The 18,174-nt window shown below is 41.6% G+C and overlaps 1 protein-coding gene across 2 annotated transcripts in view; it reads left to right on the top strand.

The window, feature by feature from the left end:
- Positions 1-18,174, top strand: part of LOC140714034 (E3 ubiquitin-protein ligase ARIH1) — a 113,446-nt gene that overhangs the window by 24,683 nt on the left and 70,589 nt on the right. For both annotated transcript variants that reach the window (XM_073024693.1, XM_073024692.1), the window contains exon 3: positions 12,100-12,244. In XM_073024693.1, the coding sequence (XP_072880794.1) occupies positions 12,100-12,244 (145 nt within the window). The remainder of the gene's footprint in view (positions 1-12,099; positions 12,245-18,174) is intronic.

Raw genomic sequence — 18,174 nt, 5'->3', positions numbered from 1 at the left:
ATGGTAATAGAGTCATATTTACAATCAATAACATCTGTAAGTAAATGGTGATAAATAAAAAAGTAATCAATTCTTGAATAATTATGATAAACATGAGAAAAGTATGAAAACTCTTTGTCATTGGGGTGTAAAAAAACACCAAGTTTCGGAAATTCCAGAATCAATTATAAAGGAATTAATAAGAGAGGCCGATTTATTCGGAAGAGCTTGGGTGGGCTTAGATCTATCCGTCGAAGGGTTTAAGCAACAGTTAAAATCCCCACCCATTATCAGCATGTACTGATTCAAATTAGGAGAGGATGTAAATAGACACTTAAAAAATTCAGGACAATCAGTGTTTGGAGCATAAACATTAACTAAAGCAACTTTTTGATTAAAAAGTAAACCAGTAATAAGCAAAAATCTACCTTGTGGGTCCGAAATTGTTTCATAGTGTATAAAAGAGGTGGAAGAACCTATAAAAATGGAAATGCCTCTTACTTTGGCTTGGGAATTCGAGTGATACTGTTGACCTTTCCAAAACCTAAAAAAACGTTGACTATCCACCTTCCTCATGTGAGTCTCTTGTACAAAGACAATATTAGCATTCATTCTGTGGAATACTTTGAATATTTTTTTCCGTTTGATCGGATGATTTAAACCATTAGTATTCCAAGAAACAAAATTAATAATCTTATCCATATTGCCAATATTTATTACAATTAACACATAAGGTTAAAAAAAAAGATGAACTCATGAATCTGGAAGAGGGAAGTAAGTTCAAGGAGGAACCGGAAGTCATGACATTGCAACCATTTTTGTAGTTTCGAGTCAGCCCATGAAGTAAAACTAAGCGTGAAGCAAGCAAAAAGAAAAATCCCCCTCCCTCCACCCTCAGAACCCCAAGTAAAAAGCCAAAAAGAGGCAAGCAAGCAATCTAAAACTAAATTTACCCCCATGTCTCAAGATGGCAACTCAAACAAAAAAGTTAAATAAAAGATACAAACCACCCATATTATAAGAAAGGGTTAGTATAACAAAGATTAAAGTATAAAATTAGTATTAGATATATATAAAACAAAAGGATTTTTAAAAAAATTACAATGATAAAGCCCATAAATAGATAATATTGTATTAGTGTTTTAAAAGAAAGACCTTAAACTTATTCAGACACATCAAAACGGATGTGACGTATCCAATCACTAAGGTCTTTGGGGGAAAAGAAATGGCATCTTAGAAAAGTTTTTTATTTTTAAAAAATCTTAATATTTAAATGTTAAAAATATTAAAAAGTGTATATGAACTTAAAAGAAAACCCTAATGAGTTACTTTCAAAACTAACAGAATAATAATATAAAAAGAACAACTCAGGATAAACCAAAAACGGACTTTTACCGTGTGTAAGAAATACGTGTAAGCCATCATGTAAAAAAAATCATCATTTTATAAAAGATCCAAATCTATAGACTAATTATTACATTAGTCAACCCGTAGTAAAAAAAGTATGATTCTTCAAGGAATCTTTGAGCATCCGCTGGAGATTTGAACAGCCGATAAGTCCCATCTTTGAGAGTAACTCTCAATCGTGCTGGAAATAACAGTGCTTGCTTGTAGCCTTCCTGATGAATTTCCGACATAACCGATTTAAAAGCCATTCTTGCCCTTAAAACTTTGGGACTATAGTCTTCCAGAATACGGAATTTAAAATTTTGAAAGCTGATCATACCCTTCGGCAGCCCGAATCAAACGTTCTTTGGTATGAGGATAATGAATCCGGAGAATTACTTGTCATGGTTTCAAACCTGAAGCTGATTGAAAATGAGAAATGTGATGTGCATGGTCGATTATTGGAGGGGTATCCAGTACTTCTGAGCCGAAGACGTCCATAAAAAATTTGGAGAAAAATACAGTGAGATCACCATCCTCAAAATTTTCCGGAAGCCCAATTATCCGGAGATTTTGTCTTCGAGAGCGGTTTTCAAGATCAGTGATTTTAGATTTATAACGATCCAGCAGTTGAGAAGTCGAAGCTTGCTGTTGTTGCAGTTTCAATTATGCGATCTCTCTGGCAAGCAGCATCTTCAAGAACTAAAATACTTGCTTCTTGTTGTTGTGAATCTAGTGTGAGTGTTTGAAGTTTTGTGTCGAGTGTCTTTAAAATTTCATCGAACGTAGAAAGCTTTGAGGTTAATTTATTCTCCAGTTTTTCCAAGTCTGTCGTCCATAAGTTTCGCAATTGCTTCCAAAGTTAACGGTTCTTTCGTCTGTTTCAATTCCTTTGCTTTAGACATTTCAACGAGTTGAAAATGATTCAAACAGGTGAAAAAGATTTCATACGTCTGAACCCCTTTAGAATAGGTATGAACAGGTCAATTAGGGGGTGCTTGTAGGTAGAAAAAAGTAAAAGGATTGGAGGGAAGCCTAAAACCGCTTCACTCCATAAGCACCATCTTGAGACTCCCCAGGTCTACCTGTCAGATCCTCACTCCCTCCCTCACAGGGTTCCCCCCTCACCTGAGAACCCTCTGGCTCATGTTCGGGTTCCACCCTCTCTCCCCCCCAACGCTGGCTGTCTCTTCATCTGACCATCAACACCTTCCCTCCTCTCGCCCAACTCAGTAGGGGAAGGGCCTGGAGCCTCCTCTTCTGGTACTGAAACGCCAGCGAATGGGAGCAGGGGCCACTCATCTGAGTTGTCATCTTTCAAATCGGTATCCATTCCCAGGTTAAGGACCCGTCTCAGCTCTTCAGCAGTGGGCTCTTCCCTCACAGGGTCCTTGTACTAGGCACAACCTCCCACTCTGGCTCCTTGTCCACCCGCACCGCTTGACCCAGGGGCAGCAGGTGATTCTGATGGAGTACTTTGATAGGCCCATTCCCATCCTCAGTTTTCACCCGGTAAACTGGTAGATTCGGCATCTGGGTCTCTATTACATAGATAGATAGATACTTTATTCATCCCCATGGGGAAATTCAACTTTTTTCCAATGTCCCATACACTTGTTGTAGCAAAACTAATTACATACAATACTTAACTCAGTAAACAAATATGATATGCATCTAAATCACTATCTCAAAAAGCATTAATAATAGCTTTTAAAAAGTTCTTAAGTCCTGTCGGTAGAATTGTAAAGCCTAATGGCATTGGGGAGTATTGACCACTTCATCCTGTCTGAGGAGCATTGCATCGATAGTAACCTGTCGCTGAAACTGCTTCTCTGTCTCTGGATGGTGCTATGTAGAGGATGTTCAGAGTTATCCATAATTGACCGTAGCCTACTCAGCTCCCGATGTTAAACTCTCCAGTACTTTGCCCACGACAGAGCCCGCCTTCCTTACCAGCTTATTAAGACGTGAGGCGTCCCTCTTCTTAATGCTTCCTCCCCAACACGCCACCACAAAGAAGAGGGCGCTCTCCACAACTGACCTATAGAAAATCTTCAGCATCTCACTACAGACATTGAATGACGCCAACCTTCTTAGGAAGTACAGTCGACTCTGTGCCTTCCTGCACAAGGCATCTGTGTTGGCAGTCCAGTCTAGCTTCTTGTCTAACTGTACTCCCAGATACTTGTAGGTCTTAACCTGCTCCACACATTCTCCATTAATGATCACTGGCTCCATATGAGGCCTAGATCTCCTAAAGTCCACCACCATCTCCTTGGTCTTGGTGATATTGAGACGCAGGTAGTTTGAGTTGCACCATATCACAAAGTCCTGTATCAGTTTCCTATACTCCTCCTCCTGTCCATTCCTGACACACCCCACTATGGCCGTGTCATCAGCGAACTTCTGCACATGGCAGGACTCCGAGTTATATTGGAAGTCTGATGTGTACAGGGTGAACAGGACCGGAGAGAGTACGGTTCCCTGCGGCGCCCCTGTGCTGCTGACCACCGTGTCAGACCTACAGTCTCCCAACCGCACATAGGGCTGGTCGCCCATCGATCTGCCAACTTGTGCTTACCAGGGAGTCCCAAATTCCGTAAAAGGACCCGGTCGCCCGGCAATAATTGGGCAAACTTCACCTTTTGATCATATCTCATCTTATTCTTCTGATTTTGTTTGGTAGCCGCTGCTTCGGCCAACTCGCACCAGTTAACAATCTTATCTCTGTCCATCTCCGCTCTGCTGCCTGCGCGATTCCACAGCCCCTGACAATCCAATCCCGGACGAGCCCCCACAAATGTAACACTTACCCAACAGGCTGGTATATGTCTAAGGGAAAAGGAGATCCAGCCATTCGCCAACCCCACCTCCCGTACACGCAGGTGCTGTGAGAATCAAGTTTATGCCGCACGTACATACACAATATCAAAGTCACACCAGATACCGTTATGGAATACACTTTAAAGATTTTACTAAAACTAAAAGAGTACTATGCAATACAGTATATATGAAGGAAAAGAAAATAAAGTAAAAGGCGCCAACTTGTCAAAGTTCAGTCAGTTTAGTGCACATCGTTACAGCTCAACCATTGAACCATTCGACCCCTCGTCACTTTCCTCCAACCTCCACGTCCTCGCACCTGGGACCACCCCCGGTGGTCGACCGAGCAGTGCAACGCACGTCCAGCTTCCTCAGCGTCTCCTTCCCGCCTCCCCTGAAAAGACCCCGAAGCCCCCAAACTCCCAGCCTCACAAGACAAAATAACATTCCCCATTGGTTAAAAAATGAATACAATCCCCCATATCAGCAAGTCCAAAGCTAAACAACTGCGAGAGAAACACTTATCAAACATAAAAGCATTCCTACTCTAGCAAACCAAAGAAGCCATTTTGATTAACATACACAGTACATTGTACACTTAAATATAAAATGCCTCATGCTGTTATTTGCAAAAAGCCAAATGACTTAGCAATGAATTCAGTAGATTCGTCATCCTCCGACTAAAGAAATGCCTCCTCATCTCTGTTTTAAAGGAATATCCTTCTCTGAGGCTGTGCCCTCTGGACCTAGAATCTATTAGAAACTTTTGGAAACATCCTCTCTATGTCCACTCTACCTAGGCCTTTAATATTCTGTAGGTACCCCCTCATTCTTTTAGGGTAGGAGTGCATCTTTCCAGCACAATGCAATTGGGAAGAGATTTGTACTAATTTATGGTGATAAATTTGGTATCCCACAAAGGTTGTAGGTAGTATCACAGCCAGTCAAGCTGAGACAGATATGTTTGTTCCCATATTTTACTTTCTAATAACCAATTCCCATTCCATGCAGCTAAATTACCCAGAATCCCGGTGATCATCCTTGCTGACCATCTTGTGAAATAGCCTTACTGAAAGCATTTTAAAAGTCCAAGAATTCCTTATCCACTGGTTACCTTTTTATCTGTTACATGATTCATATGCTCAAAAGATCCAATAAAGTTGTCAGTATTATTTCATTTTCATAAATCAACATTTTATTTTTTCAAGGTTTTTTGATTTTTGATAGGTTCCATTTTTTTTCTACCTTGAAGTTAGGTTAACATTGGTAGCTCCCTGTTTATTTTTTCCTCTATTAAATCATGAGTTACTTTAAATTGAAATAACACTAAAGATAAAGAATGCTGCGACAGATTGGTTGACCTTGTTTGGCAACTATTTGTACTGATTATCTAAAATTCAGGCATTTACAAGTGGTGGGTCCAAACTAAATGGATGGTTGTCTACTTATCGTCAGTATTTTTTGTCCACTTCTGCCTTTGAACGCTAATGTTCATTTTAAATGTGTTTTCTGGTGATATTAGGGACTTCGGTGAATTTAAGTGAAACACGGAGTTTTTTCAGTAACTTTTGGGAAAATGTATCTTTATTACAAAAGAGCTATGGGTACTTGGTAAGCTAAAGAAAGCTTTCAATCCACTTGTGTATTTGTTACTTACCCAGCACTTGTTTGAGTACTCTTTGCTAATATTTAAGTGTAGATATAATTGTGGCAAGGCTTTATCTGTCAAGTTGCTGCTGATTCAAGCTGTTCAGAGCCTGGTAAATTTTGGCCTCTCCACGGCCCCTCCCCCCAGCCCCTGAATCGAAAAAGAAAGATTAACAGTTTTTTGGCTGTGTGCTCTCTGGCACAATCTCTACTACTGATAGACTGGCACGTGCTATCCTGGCACGTACTCACGCTGATGTGGTCGTGTGTGTAATTTAAATTTGACATTTACAGAAAGATTAGTTGCTTTTATTCATATTTATGAAGTACAATAAATTTTGCTCAGGTGAAAATGATATATTAGAAAAAGTAAAGGTTATTACATCTCATATTTGTAGGTTTAGTCACTTATTCTGGACAAAATTTCATGAAAGTTGTGGAAGTAGTAAAGTGCAAAGCCTGTTTGGAAAAGTCTCTAGAACTCATTGAGTTGGCATTGTGGTTTTCTCTGAGCTATGTGGCAGGTTTCTGACTGTGAATTTGAATGTTGTGGTTTTGGTTTTGCTCAGGACAATTTTCTCCTAGTTATCTTGTGAAATTGCCCTTCTCATTGCACACTGTGTACATGTATATTGAAAGTATGGACCTTTGCGGTCAGTCACCAAGTAAATTAAGTGCATTGCCATTTTATTTTCTTAAAGGAGCTGCTTTTCGTACTCATCACTGCTCGAGGGCTTTTTGGGAGAAAGTATGAAGAAAGCGTTTGCTTGGGCTCTGAAATGTGAAAAGTTGATGCTTCTGAGAGGGTCTGATGGAGTGTTTGTTTCAATGTTGAGCATATGTTGGGAATTAGTACAAGTCTAGAAGAGTCTAGGCCCAAAACATCAACTTTTCTTGGATGCTGCTTGATCTGTTGAGTTATTCCAGAATTTTGTGTGTTGCTCGGTGTTTCCAGCATCTGCTGAGTCTTGTGTTTAGAACACCAAATGCTGCTTGGTTTAAATAGGCCATCAATATTAGGTGTGGGAGGCTTGCTGCCTTTTACTGGTGTGTTGAGATAGAGTACCATGTCAGCCTAGGTCACTTGGGCGCTCTTGTCTCTCCTATCATTCAATACGATCATGCTTAAATTGCTTTTAGTCTAATCCTTTCTAAAAGAATTTCCGTTTCCTGATCTTTCAAAAATGTATCTACTTCCCTCTTAAATACCCCATTGTTATAGACAATTATGCTTGCTTCCATGGAGACCTGGGCAGTCAAGATGTGGAGACTTGGGCATAAGAGTGTCACAGTCTAAATGTTTTACACTTTTATGTCTTTTTAAATTCAAGTTTATTGTCATTCAACCATACACATGTATACAGATAAACAAAACATTGTTCCTCCAGGGAGGGCCAAGATGCAAAGCATAGAACACAGTGCCTAGATAAAGTATTCAGCCCCCACAACTATTTTCACATTTTATCATCTCATTTTCTAAATTTAAAACATATTGAAGCAGGGTTTTTTTTAGTTAATCTATAAAACATAGTGCCTCATGTCAATCAGAAAAAAAATTTCTAAAACCTGTCAACAATTTACTAAAAATGTAAAAAACAAAATTGAGACTGAAAAAGTATTCATCTTCTTTGTAATTACTATGCTAAATTTCCTCAGGTGCAATTCTATATCTTACTTATCAACTCACCCAATTTGTTGATGTAGAAAATTAAAGAATCACCCGTTAATGAATTCATAAGAATAAATACCCCTTCTCTCTGTAAGGTCCAGCAGTATGGTAGATTTTTCAACAGACCAAACCACAATGAAGACACAGGAGCATTCAAAACATCAGGGAAATGATAATGGGGAAATGGATATCTGAGGAAATTTACAAGACTATCTCAAAGCACTGAACATACCTTGGAGCTCAATGCAGTCTTTAAAACAAGTGGAAAGAATATGAAACCACAGCCACCCTGCCTAGGTCAGGCCACCCCTCTAAACTTGGTTGTCAGAGAAGAATGGCACTTATAAGAGAGACTACTGTGACCCCAGCTGTCACTGACTCAGCTGCAGAAGTCAGTGGCAGCAACTGGAGATGAGGTTCATGGCTCTACAATCTCTTAAGGCTTTGTATAAAAAGGGTATTTATGTAAGAGTGACAAGGGAAAAGCCCTGGTTTAAAATGATATATATTCTTTACCTGTAAAGACTTTGCAAAGCATCTCTTAGAAGATACTGTAAAGAAGGTCTTGTGGTTGGATGAGACTAAAATGGAACTTTAGTCTAAGAAAATATATACATGCCTTTAGGGCAGCAAAGGTTCAGGTGAAATGTGCCAAGGACAGCATGTTTGCTATATGAAAGTGAGCAGAGGAAACGGCAATTCCTGGAGCTAGGGAGAGTGTGAGATTAAATTCTTACAGGTTTGATCAGCTGGATTATCACTCCTAATGGCGCATAGGCAGCCAGCAGCAGTTTGTCAGTGTTCCCCATCCTGGGCCAGTCCTTCAAGCTGTTCCCAGGTGTTGCCCATCAAAGGATCCCTCTTTTCCCAGGAACGAGGAGCTTCTGGTGTCACGGTGGGGTTGCTAGACTCCTTTTATAAAATCAGCAATGGACTGTAAAAGGGATCCAAGGAAGATTCTCCCCAGCCAAGGTGTTTCAGGGTAAAGGAAGACTGCTTAAGGCTGAAATGTGTGTGTGGCTTCCGTCGGTCGTGGTCGACCATGGGTACTGCGCCTTTGATAGTCACTGGTTTGTCAAGCAGCGTCGACTGTGGCTATTGAGGCTGATCCTGGAATGGTAGGCTCTGCCACAGTTGCTGCATGTGTAGAGCGTCGTGGAATTGCTGTCTGCTGTGCTCTCCGTTTAGCTCTCTGCTCCTCAAACTGACTCTGGGTCACTGTTTCACCTTGCTCTATGTGTTGCTGAAGAGTACCTTGCCATTCGTTGCAGTCATCTGCTGTATCTTCCCAGCACTCTTATGTTGATTTTCAAGGCTTTCATGTTGCGCCTTCAGAGTTCCTTGAAGCGAAGCTGGGGTCTACCAATGTTCCTCTTGCCTGTTGCCCTGTAGAGAATTTCCTTTGGCAGTCTACCATCCTTCATACGATGGACATGGCCCAGCCAGTGCAGTCTGCGTTGTCTTAAAAGTGTGAACATTGTGGGAAGTCCAGCATGGGAGAGGACCTCAGAGTTTGGGACTTTGTCTCTCCAGGTGATGCCGAGGATGTGGCGAAGGCTACACAGGTGAAAACTATTGAATTTCCTCTCTTGTTTGGAGTGGATGGTCCAAGTCTCGCTACCATACAGGAGGGTGCTGATAATGCATGCATTCTACACAGCAGTCTTGGTCTTTGTAGCGAGTTTCGGATTCTTCCAGACCCGTGAGGAGAATCAAGCAAGGATCGATGTTGCTTTGCTGATATGCCTATTGATTTCAGCATCGAGGGAGGGAGTGTCGCTAATGGTCGACCCCAAGTATGTGAACTCATGGACCACTTCTAGATCGTAATCGTCGATGATAATGACTGGTGTCCTCACTACGTACTGGGCAATGACATTTGTTTTCTTTATGCTGATGGTAAGCCTGAAGTTCTTCCATGCCTTAGAGAAGTGGTCCATGAGAGTTTGTAGTTGCTGTTTGGTGTGCGAGGTTATAGCAGCATCATCGGCAAAGAGCATGTTACATATTAAGATCTTTCGCACCTTTGTTCTTGCTCTCAGGTGTGCAGGGTTGAATAGCTGCCCATCAAACCTGGTGTGCATGTAGATGCATTCTGTCGACGTCCCAAACGCATGCTTCAATAGCATAGAGAAGAAGGTGCCGAATAATGTTGGTGCCAACAGTCATCCATGTATGACTCCACTATGAATAGCGAAGGGCCAGTAGCCTTCATACGTCATGGAATGACTTGATGATACTTTGGGGTTTTGGGGGACAGCCGATCTTGAGGAGAATCTGAAAGAGCCCATCCCTGCTGACAAGGTCGAATGCCTTGGTCAAGTCGATGAAAGCGACACAGAGGGGTTTCTGTTGTTTCCTGCACTTCTCCTGCAGTTGGCGGAGTGAGAAGATCATGTCGACAGTTGACCTCCTTGCGCGAAACCACATTGGGACTAGGTAGACCCGTTCTGCCAGAGTTTGTAGACATGTCAGAGTTACACGAGCAATACTCAGGAGGGAGATACCCCTGTAGTTGTTGCTGTTGATTCTATCACCCTTGTTCGTGTACAAAGTGATGATTTTGGAGTCGCGCATATCCTGTGGTACGGCTCCTTCCTTCCAGCACTGATGAAGGACCTCATGTAAAGGTTGGAGTGAGCTCTTGCAGTGTTTGATCAGGTCTGGAGGAATCCCATCATTGCCAGGAGCTCTCCCTGGGGCCAGACTGTCATTTGCCTTGCTGAGGTCCTCAATGGTTGGTTTGGAGTCGAGTTCATCCATGACTGGTAGACAATCGATGGCATCAATGGCTGAGCTAACAACAACATTTTCCCTCAAGTAGAGCTCAGGTAGTGTTCTACTCAGCGTTCCATCTGCTTGTTTTTATCGGTGATTATTTCACCACTAGATGACTTCAGGGGTGCTGTCTGAATGTTCTCACTGAGCTGGAGCCAGTGCTCATTTGCACACTGCCTTGCAGTCTTAACTCGAAGTGCCTGGGATGTTTGGTCGAACGGTGAGAGCTTGTACTCTGAGAGCTACACACTTGGCTTCGATGACGGGAGTCATGATGTTGGACTTCGCCTCAAACCAGTCACTGCTCTTTGTGGTCTTTCTTCCTGGAATTCTGTATTCCAGAGGATAATCGAAGTTCAGTTGAAAACAGATTGATAGATTTCTGGACATGGAGAGAATCAAGGGATGTAAGCAAAGTGCTGGAGGTAGCTTAGACATGATTTTGATAAGTGATCATGCAGGGTTCAAGGGCCTAATGGCTACTGCTGTTATTAATTGTTGATATAAACTTGTCCATGCAATTCAGCTACTCTTGAAGTGGGGTTGGGTGACACTATCAATAGTACTACAGCATTATAAAACTATTAGTTCCTGATAGTTATTGACAGAGCAATTCACCCACTACAATGTTCTTTTGATTGACAGTAAATGAATGAAATGAGCACATCTACCTTATGTAGATAATGGGATGCTTTCATACAATGCTTTCCATGATTACGTCCTCCAAATCTTCATTTTCATTATAACACTCAAGGTGATTATTAATGCTTTCAAATTCTTCATGGTTCCTAACTTGTTGATGTAGTGAAATCTCATTTTCATTGCCGGCCATTTCTGCCATCTCCCAAGTCTGAAAGCTTGAAACCACAGTGAGCAAAAAAGTTCTGAATTGTATTAACAATCAGTGACAAAAAGCACTGCTTTTTGACCACAAAACATACACAACTGATGCTATTTAAAAACTCACACAAAATGCTGGTGGAACACAGCAGGCCAGGCAGCATCTATAGGGAGAAGCGCTGTTGACGTTTCGTCAATGTTCATGCCATCCATTAACAGAAGTTAGAGAAGTCAATGACTTCTAACTTCCATTAATGCCCCTCCTCCCCTTCTTACCCCATCCCTGATATATTTAGTTTTTTTCCTCCCTCTGGTGCTCCCCTCCCCCCTTTCTCCCTAGGCCTCCCATCCCATGATCCTTTCCCTTCTCCAGCTCTGTATCCCTTTTGCCAATCACCTTTCTGGCTCTCAGCTTCACCCCACCCCCTCTGGTCTTCTAACATTTCGCATTTCCCCCTCTCCCCCCCTCCTACTTTCAAATCTCTTACTATCTTTCCTTTCAGTTAGTCCTGACGAAGGGTCTCGGCCCGAAATGTCGACAGTGCTTCTCCCTATAGATGCTGCCTTGGCCTGCTGTGTTCCACCAGCATTTTGTGTGGCTTGAATTTCCAGCATCTGCAGATTTCCTCGTGTTTGCTATTTAAAAACTGTTCACTCTAAGCACAGTGTAGTGTCTAACGGCCATACAAGTGTACATGACTGAAGCTAGTTAGAACAGTCTCCTGTCCCAGTTAAGCAGCATGGTGTTGCAAATGAACAAATGGAATCCCGGCTATTTTCTTGATTAGTTTTTGTTCCTTTGAAAACAAATATAAGCCTAAAATAAGCAGCCGCCCCGATTAACCAGAATCCATTATATTAAAATTGTGTAATTAATTCTAGCAGTTTGTTGTGAGTACCTTTTTCAAATGTCACCATGTGAAGATTGAAAACTGAAATTTGCTTTCTCTAAGTAATCCCAAACTTAATTGTTACAGATATTTCGACGGGAACCTGGAGAAGCTTTTCGCGGAGTGTCATGTAGTTAATCCTTATAAAAAATCTCGAACACGGCAGATGAACACAAGATCATCATCACAGGACATGGTTTGTGCGATCTGCTACCTGAATTACCCTAATTCGGTGAGTGCGTTATACCGAAGAGCGTAAGAGACAGTGTGTGAAATGGGTAAATTTGACTCACAACATTGTCACAAAAACATTGTGTTTTTTTTCCAACTTTATCTTGGCCTTAGTATTAGTATACCAATCGCTGCAGCAGCTTAATGCTGTGTACAGGTTCTTGGGGAGATTTCCTAGGCAGCTGCCAGAGTGAAGTTTAATTATCATTCAATTATACATAGCAGACCTGCAGCAAGCTGCTATGAAGATGACCATAACTTGCTCTTGCTGATCAATGCTGAAGCTTGGAGCACAGGGATGGATTTTTCTGATAAGAGCAGTACAGCAAGAAAATGGCCACTTCAGCCCAACCTGTCTATGCTGACAGTCACAGTTGCTTATGTTCAGCCCATAACCCTCCAAACCCCTTCACTCCATGTACCTATCCAAATGCCTATTAAATGTGGAATTGTACCCACTCTAGTACATATGCTGTAAGCTCTTTCTATGTACTTGCAACCCTCTATGAAAAGAAGTCACTTCTCAGGTCTCTTAAATCTCTCCATTCTTCTGTTTGTGCTCTCTAGTTTTGGACTTGTTAACCCTGGGGAAAAGACTGACTGTTCAAATTATCCATATCTTTCATGATTTTAAAAACTTCTGAGGTCACCTCTCATTCTCCAGGGAATCAAGGTTAAGCATGGTCTTCCTCTCCCTATGGATCTGGCCCTCTTGTCCATGCAGCATCTTTGTAGTTCTCTTCTGCACTCTCCCCAGCTTGTCAATGCTTTTCCTATAAGAGGGTGAGTGAAACTGTGCATATTACTCCAAAGTGCAGTCTCGCCAGTGACTCTTGAGAAACTAACATAATGTTTCTGTTCCTAAACTCGATTGAGGCTAACAATTTTTACAGCACACTGTACTGGAAAAGTGGGGCCACTTTCAGCAAACCATACTCCCAGGTTCCACAGCAGATGTCAGTGCTGTCTTTCACTGTGTAGATCCTAACCTGATTTGGCCGTCCAAAGTACATCACCTCACAATTATCTAACAATTGAAATCTATTTACCATTTCTCAGTCCATCTCCTTATCTGGTTAGGATCTCTGCAATTCATTGTAACCTGCTTCATTATCAGCAAGACCCCTAATTTAGTGTTGTAGCAAACTCATGCCATTTATATTCACTTGCAAATCATTTACATAAACAATGAATAACACTGACCCCATTGAGTGACAAGCCTTCAGTCAGAGAATCAACCTTCAACTATCACTCTGTTTCAATCATCCAGCCAATTTTGAATCCACTTTCCCCAAGTTTAATGTGACCTAATCTTTCAAATCAGCCTGCCATGTGGGGCTTTGTCACAGGCCTTATAAAAGTCCTTGTAGCCAATATCTACTGCCCTTTTTTCATCTATTCCCTTAGTTATTTCTTTGAAAAACTCCAGACATGACCTCCCATGTACAAAAGCATGCTGACTATTCCTGATCAGGCCTTGACTATCCAAATTATGGTAGATCTTGTTCCTCAAGATTCCTTGTAACTTCTCTACAACTGAAGTCAGTCTCAATGGCCTGTCTTTGTTACCCCTCTTGAACAATGGAACAACATTTGCCATCTATCAGTCATGGAGCTTCACCCATGACTAATGATGAGGCAAGTATCTCTGCAAAAGTCTCTGATTTCTTCCCTGGTCAGGGGTTGGTGGTGGGAGGGGGGGTTCGGTGGGTACACTTGGTCCGCCCAGGAAACTCTGCCCAACTTAATGAACTTAAATGCTGCAAATATCTCCCTCCTTGTAGTATGCATATGATCTAAGACCTAACTACGCATTACTCTCATTTAGGACGTGAAAACACTATAGCACAGTTGAGGCCCTTCGGCCCTTTATGTTGTGAGAACAATCTGTCATAGCCCACCAGTTTTTAAAATCATCTATGTGTCTGTCTAAGAGTTTCTTAAATGTCCCTAATGTATCTGCCTCTACCACCACCCCTGGCAGGGCGTTCCATACACCCAACACTCGTGTTAAGTTATTTCTGTGGCATTCATGATGCTCTTCTTAGTAAACACTTCGTTATTTCTGAACAATGTGCAAGAGTCTTTAAGGCAGGGGTCCCCAACACCTTTTGTGTCATGGATCCCTACCATTAACCAAGGTGGTTAATGCTTTAAGATCTAATAGGATTATCAATCTATAATGGTATTTTTGCTTTCCATGGAGACCGCTATAACTTTTAACTGCACAAAATTCTGATCTGTATGGTGTTTGGTGGTTTCAGCCTTGTTTCTGAAACAGGTGCTGTATAAGGAACTGTATGTTCTTTCATAAGTTCATACAATGTTCCATAGAATTTGTTAAATGATCTTTGTCCCAGCAGAGTGTCTCATTGATACTGATCATCATTCCCTACTCTAACAATATTATACCCCATACATTTAGTGTGAAAACGTGAATTATTTTGAAAAGGAATATTTCAGTAGCGCAGAGCTAACTTTATACAGACAATATTATAACAACCCATGTTTTGCCTTTAGAAGTTGTTTACAAGCTACGTAATTCTTGGTAGTTGACCAAGCTAATTACACTGAAAGATTAGTTTGTATTTGGGAAAACAGTAGGTGAAAAATATTGAATTGCCTAGGAAGCTGCATCTGACTCCCACGATAACAATAGATTGATACAGAAAATGTTGATTGTTAGGTCAGCAAGAACTGTCACTAAGGAGGCAGGAGTTTTGTGTACAGATGAAGTTTGTCTCAGGTGCAACTGAAATCATGACATATCAGGTTCCGGATTTAAACAAATTGGAAATATGTGCACTTGAACCTTTATTGAAGAGACAGTCTTTAAAATCTGTTTACCATCAAGTTGATCCTAACATTTGAAAAGTAGTTTCATGTTTCTACTTTAATTTTTTTTTCTCTCCGTGCCTATTTCTTAAGGATTCATCCCAGGTTTCTTTTTCTCTGATCACTTCCCATAACTTTCTTTGTTCCTTATTGGTGATTCCAGTATCTAATGACATTCTGTGTAGACACTAACTGTGTTCTTAAGTCTCTAAACCTGATCTGGTCGCGCTCCCTGTTGCTATTATAGGTGAACTTGAAGCTATGGCTATATAAGGCTCACAAGCAGTCCCATAATTATGATCTCAGAAAGCAACCAGCGCTAAATCTTTCAAACATCCTCTCATTAGGTCCCAGATTTAATGAGTTGAAATTCTGTGCGTGGCTAAATATACCCAATGACTGAAATGCCCAAACAAAATGGGTTTAAAGTGTGTTATAAAGCCAGATGGAGTGTGTCAGAATATTGGAAATAGAAGCAGGAGAAAGCCTTGCTATCTCATGCCTGCTTTGCCATTCTGTAAGGTTGTGAATATTTTTTTTACCTCAGCTTAATTTTCTTGCACTGACTTTTCTCGTCATTCCCTGAATATAAATTACATTTTAATTGTTGGAATACTAGATTGGATGCTGCTGTACCTGTGTCTCCAAGGGATATCTCTAGAATAGAGATAAGGAGGAATTTCTTAGAGGGTGGTGAATCTGTGGAATTCATTGCACACAGACGTTGTGGAGACCAAGTCACTGGGTATATTTAAAGCAAAGATTGATAGGTTATTGATTAGTAAAAGTATTAAAGGTTATGGGGAGAAGGCAGTGGAGAGGGATATAAATCAGCTATGATTGAATGGTACATCACATTTGATGGGCTGAATGACCTAGTTCTGCTGCTATATTTTATGTTTGTCTGACCTTTAGATCTTTCTGATTTCTGTCACCAATACACTTGGTCATTTAATTGCCATAGCCTAAAATCTCACTTTTCTGTGTGAAGAAATTCATTTTCACCTTTGCACTGAATGACAATCTAGGAAATGCAGTCCCTAATGGTGGACACCCCAACCAGAGGACGCAACAATTCCACATCAGTACAGATGAACCCTGTAAGAATTTTGTATGCCGTGAGATCGTGTCGCATTCTTCTAAACTCTTATCAGCCCAGTCTGCTTGGAAGGGTATCCTTCCTCAGTTAGGGAAACTTCTACACAATATTCTGGATGGTTTTACCGTTCATCTAAATGCTAGCAAATTTCAACAGATCAACCATGGAGAGCCTTCAAACTAGTTGTATCAGCATCTGGTCTGGAGTGGCTAATATACAGTATTGGGGGGAAAAAGCTGCAGAGGGTTTTAAATTCAGCCAGCTCCACCATGGGTGCTAGCCTCCCCACCATCGAGGACATCTTCTAAAGGCGATCTCTCAAAGAGGAGCATCCACCATTAAGGGCTCTAACCACCCAGCACATGCTCTCTTCTCATTGCTACCATTGGAGAGCAGGTACAGTTCAGACACAGGCTCAATGTTCTAGGAGCAGCTTCTTTCCCCTCTGCCATCAGATTTCTGAAAATGCATGAGCACTATTTCTCTTTCTGCACTGTCCTATTGCTGCAGAACAACTTATTTCACGACAAACTTTAATAAAAATAATGCATCTGATTCTGAGCAACATACACAAAATGCTGGAGGATCTTGGACAGCATCGATGGAAAATGAATAAACAGTCAATGTTTCGGGCCAAGACCCTTCAGCAGGACTGGATAGGAAGGAGGAAGGTGTTGGAATAAGAAGGTACAAGTTAGAAGTTGATGGGTGAAGGAGAGGATATGAAATAAGAAGCTGGGAGGTGATAGATGGAAACAGTAAAGGTCCGGAGAAGGAGAGTGGACCATGGGAGAAAGGGCAAGAGAAGGGAGGCCAGAGAGGAAAATTGGTAAAATCGATTTATAGCTGCTTAGTTAGAACGTGAGGTGTCAGAATGGGAATGGGGATAGGAATTAAAATGGTTGGCCACTGCGAAATCCCACTTTCTATGGATGGAGCAGAGATGCTCGACAAAGCGATTTCCCCAATCTCTGTCGGGTCTCACTAGTGTAGAGGAGGCTACGTAGGCAGCACGGGATACAGTAAGGAATCTCACCCAGAAGGACTGTTTGAGTCCCTGAATGGTGATGAGGGAGTCAAAGGAATCATGGGGGGAGCGATCTTTGTGGAAAGTGGAGATTGGTATGGGGGACGGAGGCGTAGAGATATGTTTGGTGGTAGGATCCTGTTGAAGATGGCGGAAGTTGCGGAGACTTGTGTATTGGATGGGAAGGCTCATGGGTGGTATGTGAGGGCAAAAGGAACTCTATTCCTGTTGAGGCAGCAGGCTGATGGAGTGAGCACTGATTTCTGGGAAATGGGGGAGATGCAGGTGAGGGCAGCAAAAATGGTGGAGAACAATGGTGGAGAATGGTGAAGAACATCATTATCCTGATTTTTGTTGAGACATCACTTTTGATGCATGTAAGGCCAACATGTCACCTGACTTCCTATTTGCTTTCTGTACCCACATATTCTGATTCATAGAAACATAGAAAACCTACAGCACAGTACAGGCCCTTGGGCGCACAAAGCTATGCCGAACACGTCTTAGAAAGGACATTACCTTAGAAAGCTCCATGTACCTATCCAGGAGTCTCTTTTTTAAAAAAAACCCTATCGTATCCACCTCCACCACCGTCGCTGGCAGCCCATTCCACATACTCACCACTCTCCGTGTTTTTTTAAAAAAAAACTTACCCCTGGCATCTCCTTTGTACCTACTTCTAAACACCTTAAAACGGTGCCCTCTCATGCGAGCCATTTCAGCCCTGGGGAGAAAGCCTTTGACTATCCACACGATCAATGCCTCTCATTATTTTATGTAAAAGAATGTCTAGTTCTCTTTGAACACCGGTGCTATTCAATTTTTCACCACCTTTCTTATCCAACTGGATATCTCGCATCTCACAAATTCATTTCTCACATTTCTCCACAGTGCAGTTCATCTGCTGTGCCCTTGTTCGTTCTCTGTAACATCACTATTCCGAACGCTGCTGCATCTGCCTTGTAGTCCA

Source organism: Hemitrygon akajei, chromosome 21 (genome assembly GCF_048418815.1).
Source record: "Hemitrygon akajei chromosome 21, sHemAka1.3, whole genome shotgun sequence".
NCBI classification, from domain to species: Eukaryota; Metazoa; Chordata; class Chondrichthyes; order Myliobatiformes; family Dasyatidae; genus Hemitrygon; species Hemitrygon akajei.
Note: the sequence above shows the minus strand (reverse complement) of the source record. Positions and strands in the feature narration are given on the sequence as shown.